The 21,653-nt window shown below is 33.5% G+C and overlaps 1 protein-coding gene across 1 annotated transcript; it reads right to left on the bottom strand.

Annotated features, from left to right (window-relative positions):
- Positions 1–442: 442 nt before the first annotated feature.
- On the bottom strand, positions 443–17,654 carry LOC132716826 (obg-like ATPase 1). The gene is made up of 12 exons (XM_060700166.1): positions 17,518–17,654; positions 14,711–14,834; positions 14,102–14,184; positions 12,283–12,343; positions 11,356–11,483; positions 9,201–9,376; positions 7,286–7,360; positions 6,879–6,976; positions 5,906–6,049; positions 4,934–5,030; positions 2,852–2,963; positions 443–1,941 (listed from the first exon to the last, which is right to left on the bottom strand). The coding sequence occupies exons 2-12, from the start codon at positions 14,812–14,814 to the stop codon at positions 1,811–1,813; spliced, it is 1,209 nt and encodes a 402-aa protein (XP_060556149.1). The 5' UTR covers positions 14,815–14,834; positions 17,518–17,654; the 3' UTR covers positions 443–1,810.
- Between the last annotated feature and the right edge of the window lie 3,999 nt (positions 17,655–21,653).

The raw sequence follows: 21,653 nt of genomic DNA, 5'->3' as shown, positions 1-21,653 counted from the left end.
TTTACTATATAAAAATAAGGAAAATCGATGACCCCCACCCCAAACTGGACCAATTTTGACCCCAGAGCATTTAGTTTTAAGACTTTGTAGACACTGGCTAGATTATGTTTCATACCAAATATTCAAACTCTAGCTCTTTCAGTTTTCTAAAGGAAGATATTTTTTTTGGTTGCCATGGCAACCAGAGTTCTGCTTGGAATTAAATTCTTTGAACAATTTTTAAAGTTGACTACCAAAGGAACATTCCTGTGAAGTTTGGATGAAATTGGCTTAGCAGTTTATGAGGAAATGTCGCTCAAAGTGAAAGTTACGGACAGATGACTAACGCCAGACGAAAAGTGATAACAAAAGCTCGACATATCACTTCATGACAGGTGAGCTAAAAAGGTGTAGGGGTCATAAATGGTCATTTTCTAATCAGTGCAAAAGCATCAAGTCAAACAAAGTTTAAAATACTTTATTTAGCAAATACATTTATCCTTTTTTTAAATTTATCAAGCTATAAAGAAACTTAGATGTCAATATGTAACAAATAAAACTTGGTCACACAATTATATTTTCATTATCTCATTAACAATCTAAAATTCAGGAATTAACAAACCCTTCCTGGTGTTAATGTTACATCTCATTAACAATCTAAAATTCAGGAATTAACAAACCCTTCCTGGGGTTATCTAACATTATCATAAATTGCAGGTATTATACAATTTACTAAAAGCAAGCAAGGAAACTGCATGTAAGTGTATTGTTTTCTTTACCATTAACTTTGTTTTTATTGGATTTTATGTCATAGTGACACAGTATAGGTGATATGGTGACTTACAACGTTTACTGGTAGAGGTAAGCCTTCAGTGCCCCTACATGCATTATTTCAAGCACAACTGGACACCGGAGTTTAAACCACCAACCTTAGGTAAACTAGCTTGTTAGCTTCCTCACATTACAGAATCCAAGGTCCCTGGCATTATGATTCTAACCCACATTGTTGAGGTGTATTTAACTATATTCCTTTAAACTGCACATTAACAAGTTTTCTTCATTTACTCGTACAATGACATTATGCCCATCCAGATGTAAATGGTTAATGCCAAAAGTCAAAATATCTTGAGATTTTGCCATAATTGTTTTTCAAATCTATGTATAATCAATAATCCATGTGACTTACCGAAAATTCTATATATATCCTTAGGAATGTATTCACTTGATAGAAAGAGTGGGGCATTCTTTTTATATCTGATTGCCTGATTTTTCATATTTTGCTGCAGTATTCTATGTACAAAAACAGTGGACCATTCAAAATAGAAAGCTGGGTAAGTTTAATACATAAGTTTAGCCAGATAAGGGTTAATGAACAGGTGTGTGTGACACGGACAGTGATGTGACACTACCACAATTCATTTATTTCATCCATATCTATAATTCAATTAAATTATAATGGAATCATTTAAAGCTGCATGCCTCCAGATGAGGCAAATATTTCAAGAAAATGAAACTTGAGAAAATGTATTAAGAACTTATGAAAAGTAAAGAAGTTAAATATATAAGTAATAATTTTCATGTTATTTGAGATAAATGAGTTAGTAACGCTGTAAGGGCTATTTTTGCATATTTTGACCTCTTTTCAGCAATTTACATGGATTGTAAATGCCGTTAACAATGTGTATACTATTTTCTTTGTTCACTTCACAATATTTTACTTTTTAATACATTTACAAAATTTTCATGAAAATAGGCAGGAATCTGGAGGTATGCTTCTTTAACTACAATGTAGAATGGTTAGTTTTAAATGTCCTATGTGATCTGTGCTACATTATTTCTTTTTAGCCGTCAGTCCTGCACCGGCATTGAACTTTATGAACAAAATGTCGCCGTCTTCCACGACATACTCTCGTCCCTTCTGCTTGTATTTACCGGCAGCCTGAATTATATAAAATGTTTCAGCTTAAATTATGAAAATGTTTTACAACCACAAAAAACTGATCATGGGCAGTTCCAGCAATGGAAAGCCAGTGATTTTCCTGCTTATTTTACAGACTCTGATGAAAGGCCTCTTCCTGATTGAAATTTTCCTTAAAATCATGTAGTTTTCCCAAAAATCTGATCTTAAACCTGCTTTTTTACTTCCCAAATTAGCAATTTAGCTATAATTTTTCCAAAAATGAAGAGGCTAAATGCCTATTCCCAAACAAAGTGAGAAAAAATCCTTAGAAGCTAGATAAGTTCATTATATGTTTAATCACAGACAATATTTACTAAATTGGGAAAGATCTAACATGTAATGATGTCTCAATTCTGCTTTCTTTTCCGCATAACAGACCATAGTCTAAATTCACAAATTGGTGGAAAAGACACTATAATGGGGTTATATATACTTCTTAAATATTTAAATAACAAACTAGCAGGAAAGGTAAACTTAAGTAAATATAATGTAAAGTTTTTTTCTATACGGTTTTCCATATTGATTATAAAGAACATATTTATTAACACAATGACTTTCTTCTAAATACATTTTTTAACCTTTATACTAGGCAACATGGTTTAATGTGAATATATATCAGGGTTGTTTTTGTTCTTTTTTTTTGTGTATAAGGCCCAGTCGCACCTAACACATTTATAGCAGTGGAGGCAAAGTGGTAAACCTTCTTGTTCGTAGTTGGATGCTTTGCTCATTTGATGTTCATAACACCAAATAAAAAAGAATCAAAATTCACTGGTGGAATTTTAAACCCTGAGCAGTGAAGCGTAAGTGGTAAACCTTTATAAGCTAGTTGAATAGTTTGCTCATTTGATGCCCATGAAAACAACAACATAAAATTTAAAACGGAAAACAACAAACCTTGCATGCTGCGGCATCTGAAGCCCGCTTCTTTGAAGTCATTAAAAGCCATACATTCTGGCATAATAAAACCTTTCTCCATGTCAGTATGAATTCTTCCAGCAGCTTGAGGGGCTTTAGCTCCACGCTAAAAATAAAATACTTCCTATAATGTCTTATATCTTTTAAATTTTCCCGACTTAAAACCACAAATATATATATATCATTTATTATACCATCAGGATAAAAGTTTAGTCAGGATTTTTAAAACTGAAGATAATGGTTCAGCATAAATATATATAGTGTTTAGAACACTTACTTTATCAAACTGCACTAAGAAAAAAACATCAGCAAATCAAATCGGAATATAATTTCTAGAAAAAATAAAACTTTCCGATAGAATGTATAGTCTGGCCACTGCATCTTTCATAGAAGTAACATTTTAACATGAACAATATGTCAATACAATAGAGGCTTGAAATATCATTATAAGAAAAAATGAAGCGCCAATTATATAAGGTATAAGACAGCTATATCAAGTTAATAGTAACCTTAAACCTTGTTTAACCAACAACACATCAGCCCATTGTGGCAAACATTTATGCAAAATCATTTCTTAATCATTCCATGAATGACAATCTAGTGACAATAGGAGAAAACGATCAATTCATTATCATATTTAGACTTTTGATGTACAATACTGACCTTCAAATGACCATTCATGCATTTATAAGAAAACTAGAAATGTGTCATCATGCCACGGATGCCCCCGCACGCAGCCAAAATTTCAGATGCTGCATTAATTATTTTTTTCATTTTAAGTTCAAAGCCCTTAAAACTTTTCAATGTTAACACAAAACATTTTCATACAATGTTCAAGGCACTGAAATAATTCAGTCTTGACCTTTTAAAAATAGCATATTGCATATTTGTAGCCAAAATAATGGCTAAAAGTCATGAGTGCTGAAACTGAAAGTTCAAAATTTTTCCAACATTCAGGAAAAGATAAGTTTGTCTAAAATCATTGAACCACGACCAAATTCAAACTTAAAACTGCTTATTCCTAAGATGTATCTATATTATTTTCAAAGTAAAAGGGGCATAACTCTGCCAAAAAATCATCGAACCATGACAAATTCGAACTTGACCTGTATTTTTTCATGACATATCCATATGTTCAAGTTTGAGTGAATGTGTTGTACCATTGGGGAGATAATGAACGGAAACTGAAAATTTCATATTATTTTCAAAGTAAAAGGGGCATAACTCTGCCAAAAATCATCGAACCATGACCAAATTCGAACTTGACCTGTATTTTCTCATGAAATATCCATATGTCAAGTTTGAGTTGAATGTGTTGTACTGTTGGGGAGATAATGAACGGAAACTGAAATTTCATATTATTTTCAAAGTAAAAGGGGCATAACTCTGCCAAAAATCATCGCACCATGACCAAATTCGAACTTGACCTGTATTTTCTCATGAAATATCCATATGTCAAGTTTGAGTTGAATGTGTTGTACTGTTGGGGAGATAATGAACGGAAACTGAAAATTCATATTATTTTCAAAGTAAAAGGGAGATAACTCTGCCAAAAATCATCAAACCATGACCAAATTCGAACTTGACCTGAATTTTCTCATAACATATCCATTTGTCAAATTTGAGTTGAATGTGTGCAACCGTTCTTAAGATAATGAACGGAAACTGATGATGACGGAATGACAGAATGACGGAAGGACGGAACAGGGTAACACTATATGCCCCGGCCATTTCATGGCGGGGGCATAAAAATTATATTGGCCATACAAGTGCTAGAGACCTAACACTTGAGTGGGACACATCACAATCTTGTTTAAAACATTTCTGCAATGTTTCATTTAAAAAATCCATTATGGGCTTAAAAGTGTACTTTTCTTCTTGAAATTACTTTCATATGAAAACATGAATATACAAAGTAGTCAACCATTCATCATGTGTTCAACAGTTTAATGTGTTCAGTAATTCTTATAAGTAACTTTCCATTACATTCCCAGTTTTATGGCGCTTTTTTCTCCCCCAATTCCAATGGTGTTGGTGGCATTCTAAACATATCTTGAAAACAAAAATGTTACTTACCTGTATAGTCCATGCCCTAACCTCGTCTTTCCCACTTGTGAAGAAGTAAATTAAGCCCAATGCTTTATATCCATTAACTATAATCTTCTCTAAAGCACTGAAAAACAACAAGAGCACCACATGTGTTGTTTAAAGCTCGTCAGTAGAAATAACCACTTTTGACAAAAAAGATATATCTAGATTCACATAATCTGTAATAGATATTAATATTACTTGAACATCAGTTCAGTATATCATCTTTATGTTTGTTTGTTTCATTTTACGCCTTTTCCCAACAGTATTTCAGTTATATAGGCGGGTTGTTTCCTAACCATCGTTCCTGGAGAGTTACACCAGTACTAGACTACCTTCCTCCGTGCTAAACTACCAAAGATATCATGGGGCGTCCGTGGCCGAGTGGTTAACGTCGTTGACTTCAAACCACTTGCCCCTCACCGCTGTGGGTTCGAATCCCGACAGGGACTTTGGATTCTTTCATGTGAGGAAGCTATCCAGCTAGCTTATGGAATGTCGGTGGTTCTACTCAGGTGCCCGTTCGTGCCTGAAATAATGCACGGAAGGGCACCTGAGGTCTTCCTCCACCAGTAAAGCTGGAACGTCGCGATATGACCTAAACTGTGTTGATGTGACGTAAAACCCAAAACAAAACAAAAACCAAAGATATCATCTTTAAACTTGTGCTATAATGCCAATTCAAAAGTATAAATATTTGTTTCCATCAAAGGACCCCATTGCAAATAAGTTCTATATTCAATATTGAATTTTCATGGGTTATCCTGTGTTGCATATATATTTCCTTGAAATCAACTTAATCTTTGATTTAACATGAATGTAAAGTTACTATTTTTCAATTAAGTATTGTGTTACAAATAATGTGATAGATATATCTGTGATAAATTATCTTAATGTATTGTAATATGAAAGCATGTTGTTCGGCATATGCTGTTATATACTGTGAAAAATAATTATTACCTTTGAGCATTATGCTCTTTTAAATATTTTTCCCGTTCTTCATCAGACGTAAAATCTAGCAAGTTTGACTCAAACTCTCCACTGAACAATATAACTGTAGCCCCAGCATCATTTGTGTCAATCCATTCCTTTATTTTAGGTAACCTGAAAGTTACACAGCAAAGGCTCTTAAAGCCAATATCCCACACATTTTAGTTTGGTCGTTTTGGAAAAAATGTCATCAAAAGAAAATTTCACTACAGACTCTCGTACATTTATATGGAACTAGATGATTAATTATTCATATCATGTCTGATTAAATAAACATCTAAGTAAAATATTTGTAATGTTTGTCCTTCTGTAATTTTTAACCGTTGCAACGTTTTATATTGTAAATAATGACTTTAATTATAAACACACCAGTTAACCAGTTGCAAGCAGATCAGTTTGTTGTGTGTAAAACAATTATGTACTTGGTAAGATTTTTTTTATCCTGCTGCACAATATATCACAGAAAATTGAGACAAAATGAAGAACATATCTTGGATAATCTGATTACAAACCGGATCAAACAGTCCTACTCAGTACATATTAATGCATGTTTTTGTTTCTAATAACAAATATAATGTTTAACATTTTAAAGTTGTGTCTTAATTCATGACACAGTTACGGTCATTTGGAGACGTTCCAGCTTTGACTGGTGGAGGAAGACCTCAGGTGCTCTTCCTTGCATTTTTTTAGACATGAACAGGCACCCAAGTAGAACCACCAAAGTTCTGTTAGCTAGCTTGATAGCTTCCTAACATGAAAGAATCCAAAGTCCCTGTCGGGATTCGAACCCACAGCAGTGAGGGGCAAGTGGTTTGAAGTCAACCACCTTAACCACTCGGCCACAAACGCCCCTTAATGGATGTAATAATACGGGTATTTATATCTGTATCAAAGCAAGGTACATAAAACCAGTTAAGATAAGCTTTAAAGTATATATACTTACCATTTATTTTTCTTACGACTATAATCTTTCTCTGATAGATTAACTAAATAAATCACTGGTTTAGCTGTGATAAATAAGTGGTTATTCAGAACATCAATCTAAAATAAGAAGGAAAGAAATTTTAACAATTTGATATCTTGTGGAAATATTTGCAGATTTATACCATCATGTTAAATAAGCATGCTAAGTTAAATTATTAAATCTAACATTACATTTATAATTGGGTAACATATCAAACTGTTACAACTTACAGGTATTGGAAAAACGCGCTCAGTCTTAAATGATTCCTTTTTCATGATTTTTACAGTGACATACAGACAGTATAAAATATTTTATACAATCTCATGCTTATTTTCATTTAGTGGCATAATCTCTATAAAATCATGCAAATGAAAGATTAAATGTACCTCTTTGGCATCGAAAGTGATATTTCGGACCCATTTACTACTTTCCAATGCTTCTCTGACTTTCTTCAATGTTTCCTACAATACAAAACATAAGGTTTTGTTTTAAATGTACAACAATAATGTATACTTATGGAACGCCGTGACTGTCTTATGCTATCAATATTGTTGCTATCTTCTAAAATGATGATATTATTTTGTCATTTAAGCATATTAACATGTGCAATTTACATCATATCTTGTCTAGAGACAATGCTTACTTGTTCAAACAGCATGTTAACTTGTCAAATAATCATTATAATATGTGCAGACAACATGTTATCTTGTCAAAGTATCATGATGACTTGTGCAAACGACATGTTAACTTGTCAAAATTTCATGATGACATGTGCAAACAGCATGTTAACTTGTCGAATAATTGTGATGACATGCTCATAATACCTTAACAAGTTAACATGTGTTTTGCACAAGTCACCACAATTCTTTGACAAATTAACATGTTGTTTGCACAAGTCATCATGATAATTTGACAAGTTAACATGGCATTTGCACAAGTCATCACGATACCTTGACAAGTTAACATGCTGTTTGCACTTGTCATCATGAAATTTTGACAAGTTAACATGTCGCTTTCACAAGTCACCATGATACTTGGACAAGTAAGCATGTTGTTTGCACATGTTATCACGATGATTTGACAAGTTTGCATACTGTTTGCACATGTCATCATGAAATTTTGACAAATTAGCATGGCATTTGCACAAGTCATCATGATACTTGGACAAGTTAACATGCTGTATGCACATGTCATAACGATAATTCGACAAATTAACATGCTGTGTACACATGTCATCATTGAATTTTGAAATGTTAGCATGGTATTTGCACAAGTTATCATAATACTTTGACAAGTTAACAGTACGTTTTGACATGTCAGCATGATACAGATAACATGTCATTTGCACAAGTCATCACGATTCTTTGACAAGTTCACATGTTGTCTTCACAAGTCATCATGGTAATTTGACAAGTTAACATGCTGTTTGCACATGTCATTTGCACAAGTCATCACGATAATTTGACAAGTTAGCATGTTGTCTGCACATGTCATCATAATAATTTGACAAGTTAACATGCTGTTTGTGCAAGTCAGCATGTTCCTTTGACAAGACATGATGTAAATTGCACATGTTAACACGCTCAACTCACAATATAATATCATCGTTTCACAAGATAACAAAAACATTGATTACGTAAGACAGTCACGGCGTTCCATATATACTAAACATAAAACATCCAATGAGTCAAGTCAACTGATTTATTTAATAAATAAAAGCCACCAGACACAAAAACATATCATACAAAATGTAATGTTTAACATTTATGGTTGTGTCGTAAGTTATGATAAATCATTATTACATTTATCTACTGTTCCATACAGCTCATGATGCGGTAAATGTATGCAGATATTTTCAAAATTACAAAATTATCTTTCGATAAAAGTAATTAATAAGTTATCTAATTCAGTTCTGGAATTATACCAATTTAGTAAATACATGTAGGTATTTCAAATTTCAAAATATTTGCTACAATGAAAAAATGAATGATATTAACAGTCAATGTGAAAAGTTTCAATGTGAAAAAGTAAATGATTTCCAAGACAAAAGCGTTTTTGGAAAGGTATATTTAAATGTCTAACAAAGTTATGGCCATTTTTATAATGTTCAACAATTTGACCTTACAGGTCAAGGTCATTTAAAGCTAAAGCTAAGGTCAAACTTTGTTTAACGTGACAGTTTGATCAAGTATGAAAATGGGCTACATAAAATTTTGGAAGATAACGATGACGACTACGCAGCATTGATCATAAAAGCTCAACTTTTCTTTTGAAATCAGATAATCTAAATATCATATTTACATATTCATGTTTTTTAGACTTGTCCCCGCCCCTCAACACGGCTCTTTCAATATTGTCCATATGTTTGTTGAGGTATTCTATGTCTTTCAATCGCAGCTCCTCGTGTATAATATCTAAATCTCTCGATGGGTCTACATCACCTTCCACATGAACAACTTCTTCTCCAGGGAATGCTCCTGAAATAGATGATATTGAATGAGCGTAAGTTCAATACTAAATTTATTGAACAGGTGGAATGTTATTTTTATCACGTACCCAAAATAAAGACTTTTTAAAGTGAAAAAGAATCATCTTTCACTGGCAAGCTTATAGAATAATGCCAACATTAACCATGTCTTTACGCTATGTTAGTATAATGCAAATGAGGCCATCCTTAAAAAAATGTTTGTTTGCAGTAACCCGACCCAGAATTTTCAAGGTAGGTAGGTAGGTCGATTTTTTTTTTTTTTATTGAACTGTACTCCCAAATAAACATGGAATTTCAAAATGCTGGACAATATATGCTTTGATAATCTGGTAACAATTAATTAATTGATAACTGAATTCTAATTTAATAAGACCTACATTTTATTTCTTCTATTAACCTTTAAAAGAAAGAAAACAAAGCACAAGTCATAATTTCCTGATTCAAAAAAAAAAAATTTTTATCCAGACCATGAAAAAAAATTTTGAGTAGGGGAAAAATTTTGTGAGTCGGTCGCGTTACTGCAAACAAACATTTTTTTAAGGATGGCCTGAGGTCATGTCAAAATATATGCACTGATGTGCAATACAATATTTATGAAGTAGCAAAAGCAGCACAGGTGTGTGATAAAAGTCATTTTATCATAGCCATATTAAGACTTTCTGTAGTCAAAATCTTAAAAATTCTCTTTAGTAAATACCATCGTCGGATACCCACGGCCGAACCATTAACATTCATCAGCCGTGGGATTTTTTGCCGATATTCAGTCGATTAGAGGTGTGTCAAAGGCAGCTATTTCATTGGCTGCCTCACGATTTCATGAGGCGATTAAAACCAACCAAAACGCTCGTTCTGTACGACGTTCGGTATTACAGACACTATTGCGACAACCATAGACGACGTGAAATGTTCAACATCGAAAAATTAAACGATTTCCAGCAAGAAAGTAGGGATAATTTACTTTTATAGCGTGATGTTTTCCTTTCTAATTAATATCTGCTTGCAGAGAACTGATTTGGCGATATTTTTTGCCATTGATTTTAGCAAGACACGTACAACAGTTTTTAACCGTGGGCGCTGCCATTTTGTTTCTTATTGTTTTTTACCTCCGCTAATGAAGAATATAGATTTGTTAAACGCGATGTCATTGGTAAATATTTTACGCACCTGTTGCTGTATATCGACGCAAATCGATTCATTTTACCCACAGTTGATTGCATGTTATGTGACATGTTTATCAATCGTGGGTATCCGACGATGGTAAATACTTGCCTTGTAAAAAACTTAACTTCTTTAATTCATCACATCTTAAGTCTTGTTTTGTCTGCTGATATAATCAACCTTTGTTTGCCACCAGTATAGAGCTAGGCTAGCCTGTACATATGTTTAGTCCATACATTTGTATACTGTATACATGTACTGTTGATAGCATAGTTTTTGCATATTGATATTGAAAACCCACAATCATTAAATGGACTGACCAAAGTTAGAAACTGGGTAAATTTATGACACAAATTAAGCTGGTTAAAGAAGCATTGGATTTACATTTTTTTTTCAACAATGAAAAGGTCAAAGGTGACAAGGTGAAATCGGGAGAGAAGAAGTGACTTCTTTTGTTTACACAAAATAGAGAAATATTTTCACATAACAGGGAGAAATGGGCTTTAAACTGTACCAATAATCTAAATTGTAAATCAATATTGAAACAAATTGACCAGTGTCACGACAAAACCAACGTTTGCGACCAGCATGGATCCAGACCAGCCTACGCGCAGTCTGATCAGGATCCATGCTGTTCGCTTACCAACCCTATTACAAGTAGAGAAATTGATAGCAAACAGCATGGATCCTGATCAGACTGCCGCAGGCTGGTCTGGACACATGCTGGTCGCAAACACATTATGTAGGTTTTGTCGTGACGCGGCTTCATGTTGTATCCAAATTTCGACACTCAATGACAGCACTACTTACTGATTACATGATATATAGCATCGCACGCGGAGATGTTTGACAGGAAGGCATTTCCTAACCCTTTACCCTCGTGGGCACCTTTCACAAGTCCTGCAATATCCACTACATTCAGGAAAGCTGGAACTTTGCTGAAAACATATAAAATCAATCAAACTAAAGTATAACAACACCTGTTAATAAAAGAGCTTTTCTCAACACTTGACAATAAGAAAAGGGACATAACTCTGTAAATAAGGTACGTCAGAGTTATGGGACCAAGCCCATCATGAGAATAAGTATGTGTGAAGTTTCAATCTATTCCCTTCAGTGAATTTGGAGATACTAATGGAACTTATTCTTCAAATAGTCAACCTTAAAAGATTGACAAACAAAAATAATTCATAAGACTATTTTTATAACTTCATAGTGGAATAAAAAAAGAACTTTGAAAATTTGCAAAGTAAAACAATCATAAGGTAACGTAAATAACGCTGAAAAGCATTTGACTCTATCTCAATCCATTGAGAAGTTGCAGCATTTTGAAATCAATTTTGATGGAAAAAATCAACGGAAAATAGTGATTTTTGGCAATTTTGAGATGTCCCCTCGTTGCCATGGTAACAGAAAATTTAAGTCTGTGCATGTTGTTTCAAGGGCAATGGTCCAGTCAACATTTGTGCCAAGTTTGATTAGTGTTGAAGCAGTTTTTATAGTATTATAGCAATTTGAACTTGTAAAGGGAGACTTTTCAATGAAAACAGCCATTTTTCACAAAATGCTCATGAAGTAATGGGTTAAGCAGTAATAGACAAATGACCAAGATTAATTGTCTTGTATAAAGTTCCTGATGCTCAAGGAACTAGCAATCCCTGGATCACTAATATAATGCTCTCCCTATTGAGCTAACCAGACAGACACACATATACAAACAAGGCAACAATCATTTACCTGGCAGGCTGCCAATGCTCACAGAGGAATTCAAATCTGGCATCAGGTACCGGAACACGACCTGAAAACATTCAAATTCAGATCTGGTCACATGTTACAATTAATATAATATGAGCCGCGTCACGACAAAACCAACATAGTGGGTTTACGACCAGCATGGATCCAGACCAGCCTGCGCATCCACGCAGTCTGATCAGGATCCATGCTGTTCGCTTACCAACTCTATTACAAGTGGAAAAGCCGATAGCGAACAGCATGGAACCTGATCAGACTGAGCAGATGCGCAGGCTGGTCTGGATCCATGCTGGTCGCAAACCCACTATGTTGGTTTTGTCGTGACACGGCTCAATTATAATATATCAATTCAGCTGAACGGACAATAAACATATCTTTTAATCAATGTATTAAAAATCAACATTTGCTTGTCAATTAACATATTACTTATTGTCAATAAATATATATCATTTTACAATCAATATGTTACTTCTTGTCAATTAAAATTTATAACTTGGCAATCAACATATTACTTATTGTTGAATAACAAATTCTAAAATCTTTGAAAATAAGGGCTTAAACTTGATGGTGCTTTAAAAAAATTTAAGATGCCATCTTTAAGACAGTGATTCTTTACATTTGTTTAATCACTTCAAAAATATGTTATGGATTTTTTCCCAATTTTTAATAAAACATCACTGAAATTCCCAATTACATGGGTATGGGTCATGTTCCTAAAATCCTGGGGGAAAAAAGAATCAGGGGCGGCAAAATCGAATGCCCATATTGCCCAGGTGGTTCTACCGGGTGTACAGACAAGCAGAAAATTTCAAGAATTTACTATATAAATATCATGCAGACAAAAAATGCTTCAGACAAGTAAGTTAAAATGAGATTTTTCCGGGCCCTAAAGTCATATTTGTTTCCTATACCGCACAGAACAAAATATTTCAGCACATTAACATAAAACAAACTTGAAAGGTTTTCAGGTAAAATTAACAGATGATAAAATTTGCGAGATTATTATTATAGATTATAAAATCAATTGGCAAAATATTATTGGATATTTTTTTTTATCAAATTGCTAGGTAACATTATATAACAGGGGTTTTGATCATATAAATATACTTTAATGTCTGTATGTTAGAAAATTTATCCTACTGACATAATATGTTGGCAGTGTTTTCTTTCATTTTTGGGAGAAGGAAAAATGCAATAAGAGGGGGATTTTTATTTCTTCACAAATGAGGAGAAATGAAACAGAATCCAGTGCATATTTTAATATACCACTTCTAACATTGCATCTATTAACTGTAGAAAGTTTTATTTTTTACTGTAAGATTTACTGTTGTTCGACACTGTTTTCTTTCTGGCAGAAAAGGGGGGGGGGGGACTCTTGCAACACAAGTTTAAAATACGTTGCTTTTTCTTAATATAAAGACCTAAAATATCAATATTAGAATTTAAAGTTTCGCATATTAAACTTGTTGGGACGCCGGGAGTAGCTCCCCTTACCTAACACAGAATGGATTTGTAAACAACCTTGCTTAACAGTAAGTCTTACAGGCATAAAATAAAACATTTTTGGGCAGTTAGTTGCCTAAATGATATTCATTTCAGGCAAATTTGGGCTGCCGTATGGAGGAAAATCTCGGTTTTGAGGAGGGAAAAAAAACCCACTATTTTGAGATGGGAATGGGGCCAAATTTCGCCGAATATTTTGGTTAAAAAAAAACACTTTCTGGGTTTAAAAATTTCGCAAGCAAAGATGAAAAGAAGTACTCTTTTTTACACATTTCATTAATGATAAACATTGATGACTTACTTTCATTTGGATCGATGGTGCAAAAAGGAAAGTTTTCTGCAGTTGCCGAACTTTTTGTTAATACATTGAAGAATGTCGACTTCCTAAAATCGAAAAAAATTACAGCAAATAATATTTCACCAGATAAAATTAAACGATTTGACAATGTAATTTTGTTTGATTTTAAGTCACAGCGATAAGTCACGGGGATACAATCAAGGTTATTTTGCAAAAGATCAGTCAAGGGCATTTTACAGAAGATATATATTAGCAAGAGCTGTCGGTGGGACTTCATGCTTGACTATTCTCAGTGCTTGATAGTACATGTGAAGCATGAGCCTCAGTGGATAATGTAAAATTTTCTATGTTCAAAAAAGTCAATAATTCATTCAAAATCCATGTCAGAGTTATGGGCCTTGGATACCGACATCTTATGTTCTCAAATAACTGTGTATATTCTCTACAATATTTTTGTAGGTATCAACTTACACACAAAAACTTAACCATGAACTAACCATAACATATTATTATTAAATACCTGCACTCCAGTTGAGGCATAGTGCAATTATGGGTATACGATTTAGCTCTGATACATTTTCAATAGGAAGTCTCCAAACAAAACTGACATACCCTACATTTGGCAATCCTACTATGCCTATTTTCAGATTTGTTCCAATACGCCCCAGAAAGGCAGGGGCTGCCTTTGCTCCATCATCCTTCTTCTTTGGTGGCATGGCTTAGCCTCACTGCAATACTTAAATGAAAATCAGAGGACTTGAATGATTGCTTTAAAGGTAATGCCAGGGCTGAAAAAATCAACTTGATAAACAATATATAAATGCATCAAATACCATCGATAACTTTTTAAAATCGCTCAAGTTATCCAGTGACATCACAAAATGGAGTCGGCGACAAACTCAGATCGTGGGAAATAATTAGAAAATGTTGAATTATTCCTACATAGCTATGTTATTAAAAAAAAATTATCGGTGGTATTTGATGCATTTATGTATTGTTTATTGAAATGGCCAGATAGAATAATTTGATCCCTTGTTTTGTTGATTTGTTCGGCGTAAATTATAATGGGGTGGGGAAAGGCGTTTCATTCCTTGTGTTTATTTATACTGTATAGGGGGTATATTTTGGATATTATCATTAATATTGATAGAATTTCAAGTTCCTGTGGTTTTATACAGTGAGATACGCAATCTGCTATCTTTACTCGCAATTCTATTGATAAGAATAGCCTGTCGACGGCTAGTTTGGAAACTGTCAATCCGTGTATACAAATATTTTGGTTATATTTTATTTTTAGCTCACCTGTCACAAAGTGACAGGGTGAGCTTTTGTGATCCCTTTTCGTCCGGCGTCCGGCCAGCGTCTGTTAACTTTTACTTTAAATGACATCTCCTCATAAACCACTAAGCCAATTTCATCCAAACTTCACAGGAATGTTCCTTTGGTGGTCACCTTTAAAACTTGTTCAAAGAATTTAATTCCATGCAGAACTCTGGTTGCCATGGCAACCGAAAGAAAAAACTTTAAATATCTTCTTCTAAAAAATCCTAAGAGCTAGAGCTTAGATATTTGGCATGAATCTTCTAGTGAGTGTCTACCAAGTTTGTTCAAATTAAATCCCTGGGGTCAAAATCGGCCCCGCCCCAGGGGTCATTGTTTTTCCCTATATGCATATAGTAAAAACTGAAAAAATCTTCTTTTAAAGAACCCAAAGAGCTAGAGCTAAGATATTTAGCATGAAACATTTTCTAATGGGTGTCTACCAAGTTTGTTCAAATAAAAGCCCTAGGGTCAAAATTGGTCTGGCTTCAGGGGGTCATTGATTTTCCCTATATGCATATAGTAAAAACTGAAAAAAATCTTCTTTTAAAGAACCCAAAGAGCTAGAGCTAAGATATTCAGCATGAAACATGTTCTAACGAGTGTCTACCAAGTTTGTTCAAATAAAAGCCCTGGGGTCAAAATTGGCCCCACCCCAGGGGGTCATTGATTTTCCCTATATGAACAAACTTGGTAGACACTCACTAGAAGATGTTTCATGCCAAATATCTAAGCTCTAGCTCTTACGCTTTTTTAAAAGAAGATATTTTAAGTTTTTTCTTTCGGTTGCCATGGCAACCAGAGTTCTGCATGGAATTAAATTCTTTGAACAATTTTTAAAGGTGACCACCAAAGGAACATTCCTGTGAAGTTTGGATGAAATTGGCTTAGTAGTTTATGAGGAGATGTCATTTAGAGTAAAAGTTCACGGACGGACGGCCGGACGACGGATGGACGCCGGACGAAAAGTGATCACAAAAGCTCACCCTGTCACTTTGTGACAGGTGAGCCAAAAAGGGAAAACAATTTGCACAAAAGTGACAGTAGCCAAATATTTTTCTTTCTCTTAATGACAAATATTATTCTCAAAAAACAAATCTAACACTCACGTGATTTTGTCACTATAGACAAAGAAGGAAAAAAACTGGTGTTAAACTGACAAAAAACACCAGTTAGGGACTACTTGTATATGCGCTGTTATGTTTTCACCCACGATTGTATAGTTTACAAAGCATTTTAAAGCAACAATAAAAAGCATTTTTATTTATATTTTCAGTTCTTATAATGTTTTCTTTTCATAAAATACCGAAATAATATCTCACATACACAAACGCCACATATTAGATCCATATCAGTTAATAAATACTTTGACAAAACGGCACTAATCCGTAAGCAGCGTAACTGACGTCATCCTAAGTAAACAACTCATTCATAAACAAGCTGACGTTATTTCATACATACAAGAATTATAAATGGGGCACTGATGTAAACACGATACGACGTAAGTTTTTATTGTTGAAAACTTGATAAAATAACTTTTTTTTTTCTTATTATTTTTTTTGTTTGATAATTTCTATATCTTCGCAACAGTAGGGTGCGAAAATCGAACAGCGTTATACAAAAATCGGCACCGGAAGTTATTTCCGCTTGTAAAATAAGTTTAGTGATTTTCCTTATTTTATCGTGTTAGAATCGAAATAACATCGGCCGGAGAGGTGTATATCGGCTATTTAACACCGGTTTTGTCGTTTTGATGCGACAAAATTAACCACTCAGGCCTACAGCCTTTGTGGTCAATTCCTCCCAATTCCTACGCATCAAAACTCCAAACCGTGTTAAATACACCTCTCAGGCCGATGTTATTCCTTAAACAAACACACAAAAGAAATATCTTGAGTACCTTTCTAGAAATATGATTTTTCATCCCATAAGCCCGATAGGGCATTTTCACCAGCCTGTTTAAATTGGACATAACTGTTTTATTCACAATTTCAAGTTCCTATGGTTGAAAATAAGATTACAAGACTGATTAAATCAAGAGGAATAAATACAATAAGGACGATAAAAAGAAACATCAAATGATATATATTCATACATACATTTAGAAGTAGCAGTTCACCAAAATATAGTAAATTTTATGTTTACCGGCCTATCAACGTGTTTTGCCCAATATGGTGAAATTTTCTGGTTCCCAGATTATCCAGGGAACCAGCAAACCAGCTATATTCTGTATATTCCGTACCAAGTTTCTACTAATTGACGATATCCGGTCTCAGGTCTCCCGGTCTGAAAAGACCATCAATTGATGGAAAACTTCGATTTGTAGGTTATGATACAGATTGACGGTCTCTTGATTAAATGATAAGAATTAGAAAGGCTAAATGAAGACACTTGTTTATAAGTGTCAATATTTTTAAAGATGATTGACATTAGAGCGGACATTCTTTTTACTGAATTTTCTCTGTCCGGAAAAAATATGTTAATCATTGACTTTTTTGTGTGCAAGATTACAGTAATGTCAAATAAAATTGATATCAGTTTTATTAGTTATTTTGATTGTCAACAATGTAAGATATTTTATTTTCAATCAAAAGGTATATAAAAAATAGTAATAAAACGCGCTTGGTTATGTCCACTCTATAAATTTTACGTTGTGGGGTTTTGACGTGTGGGGTTTTGTCCTACATTCTTTGGTTAATATACTGACTGGTGCTTTTGAAAAAAAATCTAAAAAAAGAATTATATATTATTTTGTAACAGTCTTAACTATTACAAATGACCATAGACATAAATAACAGAAATAGACAACTTCCTAGCCAGTTAAAATATCACGCCTGCTTGCTAAATTTAAAACTTGTAGCAAGTAGAACTTATTAACCAGATATCAAAATCAGTGAAATAATACATTTTCTGAAAGCTTATGCATTTGTCTATGACTGCAAATTAGAATATTTACAGCTCCCATTCAAATAAATGTTACATCATTTTTTAAAGGGAACTACTTAATAATTTTTGTAACAATACTATATTCATAAAAAAACTGGCTCAGTGGATGTTCTGCCATTGTTTTTCTAAGTGAAAGGCATCGAAAGTTACCAATATTTTAACATACAGCAATAGATAAAAGATTTACCTTTCAAATGGTATATAATATTAAAGGATCAAATGTACGTCCATTAAGTTTTATTTGCTACAAAATGCCTAATTTTTCACTTTTTGATAGGCATTTGTAATATTTCAATGGAGAATATAGGAGCTGATTATCTCTGTTATCTTTGTCTCTAGAAATGACTTACAAGTAATTTAAATTAATATATATATTTCATGCCCAATTAATTTATGTTGTCGCAATGTTCTATTACAGAATTACTCGATACATTAAACCGTTTTCTCAAGACATGGTTTTGAATTGATCACCATGCAAGTTGTAATTGCTCTTCATTAAACTTCATCAGTTTTGTCACTATGGTTGAGTAGTGTAACCACAACAGCTTTATCATACCACAGCCGATCTCCAAGAAGAGGCCAAAAGAAGTGATTAGGCCATATTCGACGGATAACATTGGCCTCTTATATTAAATATAATAATAATAATTTTACTCATTTTATAAAAAAGTATCTAGGGCATTAAAACGACAAAAGATAATGAATTACCCAGCATATATAGGCAACACTTGGTGTGCGTCAAAAGTCAGAACCAAAGCACATATTATCTTCCTAGAACATGTTCCATATGATCAATTCGGGTTTGACTATGCGGGACCAAACTTCAGATGCATATTCTAGTTTCGGTTGAGCAATGCATTTATGCCATGTCATTAATGGGTTTTAAGTTTAATTCATCTTCAGCAAATATGCGACATTTTGCTTGGACCTCCTGTTGGAGGTCATTAATGTAATCACGAAAGAACATGGACCCCAGAAGTAACAGTTGTGTTTTCAGAAGATAATTCTTTATACTGCTGGAGCCTATCATCTAACTGGAAGATATCCATTATATGTAATTATCGCATGATTTGGAACTTTTTCTTTGTTCTTACTAACCCATTATACTCAGTACACTTACAATGAGCATTTGAAAACTGTACTGATATATAGCAGTACAGTTTTTTCATTGATTCATATAGGAAAAAAAACTCAACTGCTAAATAGCGCTGCAGTTGAGTTTATTTTCGCACCATGTATATATCAGTATAGTTTTTTCACTGAGTCTCCAATGGGGCAGTGGTAACGAATATTTCCAAGCAGCAAAAAAAAAAAAAAAAAAAAAAAAAAGAAAAGAAAAAACAAACAAACAAAACAACCAAACACAAACAAAAAAAATCTTGGTAAGAAAGTAAATGTAATGAATTTATTCTCATATAATTATGCATTTGCTGAAATCAAAAGATACATCCGCCGAATGAATTATGTCCACTGAAAAAGCCCTCAAATCTTGAATCCGAATAACTTTCTCCAACAATGGACGTTGTATTATATATAGCTGTGTAAGGTAGCATACGACATCATTAGCTGGTATAGGTTCATATTATCTGCGAGTGAGAAGGGGAAAAAGTGAAAGGGCAGAAGAGAGAGAAATGCACGTTTTTTCTGATTTCTATTACAAAAAAAAAAATTAAAATGCGATAAAACAGTTATAGAACATGTATATGAAACGAGTTAGTTTCGAGGATATAACACTGGCTGGGGCGACATAAAGTGGTGTTTCTGTGGTCGTTAGGCCGAGACAATTTTCATTTTTGCAGAAACATCTCGATTTTGTTGTGATTCATGCTTCCGACGGATCACTTTGTTTCAAGATTTTCATACTTCACAACAGTAGATGTCAAGTGCTGTATAACAGCTGTAAAAAGTTGCCCCGTACTTCACTTCAGTGTTGTTATATTCTTCTGGTTCTTTGGGATCATTGATGCCAGCACTATTAAGTGTTGAGAATTGAGTACCGTTCAAGTCAGTGCTAGTCGGCGTGAGGGATGTTGCACTTTTTAATTATCCCTCATGTATAGACTCAATCAAACCGAGTTTGCAATTTTTGTGTAATTTTGTTGTGAGGATCACTTAGTTTCCAGATTTTTATACTTCACAACAGCAGGTATATTATATAATTTTCCGTCAACACTTCAGTAACAGATTGTATGGGAGCACGTCACGGTCTATAAAATCATAGCACTTCCGAAAATCGATGAAACTTGCAAATAATTCACTGCTATTTCTTACAATTGAATTCAGTGTGAATATGTCGTCTTCGCATGACATATTGGACCTACAGCCATTCTGTCCGTCTGCTAAAAAATCTGGAAACAAGATTTCATTTTTTCCCAAAAATGTTTGACAAACGTTTGTTTGAAAATGCACTGAAGAGTTTGCTAATGCATAACAATAAACTATTACCCCTATAATTCACAGGTATTCTTAAATATGCTGTACTGTCTTTAAGAATAGGATACATGATTGCTTTCCTCCATAAATTTGGTACTATGCCTTATGTCAAATATTATTTGAAATAGCTAATGTAGAACTGCAACTACATTCGGGTATTTTAACACACAGTTCGGGATTTGATCATATCTGCTTTCTGATTTAGATTTCACGTGTGTAACTAGTGTAACTGATATGTATTATTTTTTGTTGGATAAAATTCAAAAACCCATGACTTAATTTAAATAGACTAGGAAGAGAAAAGTTTACCTGTACTACATCTATGATAGACGTTTAGTAACATATTTTAACGGAATGACTTCATAGTAGTTATATAAAATATGTAAACTCACAGCTTTAAATAGTGAAAAGAGGAGACTTTGGATGTCGGCAAATTCGACATGTTTGTTTTGTTTGAGCCTGTTCGAGAACCATGCAGTGGTAATTGCCTCTTAAATCCCAACACCCCTTAGCAGTAGCTAGAGAGAAAATTGATTTTAACATTCAAATTTCATTCTAATGGTTTACTTTCTTAAATAATACCTCTCTGAAAAACTAACAAAGAAAAGAGTCGTATCAAAAGGACGGTAGAAAACACAATTAGCCTGAAATTTGATACCCTTTATCTAAAAAAAAAAATAATATAACAAAGATAAATACAGCAAGTTTTTTCCTTTTAATTAGAAAAATGTTAAAATAAACAAATACTTTTATATAATAGGCAAACACACATTTTCATAAGACACAAATGATATAAAAAGTAATGTCCTTACACAAACAAACATGGAAAATAGGTAAAGTCATTGTTGTATAAGTA

This window comes from Ruditapes philippinarum, unplaced genomic scaffold, assembly GCF_026571515.1.
Source record: "Ruditapes philippinarum isolate M1 unplaced genomic scaffold, ASM2657151v2 ctg638_1_1_1_1, whole genome shotgun sequence".
In the NCBI taxonomy this organism is placed as follows: Eukaryota; Metazoa; Mollusca; class Bivalvia; order Venerida; family Veneridae; genus Ruditapes; species Ruditapes philippinarum.
Note: the sequence above shows the minus strand (reverse complement) of the source record. Positions and strands in the feature narration are given on the sequence as shown.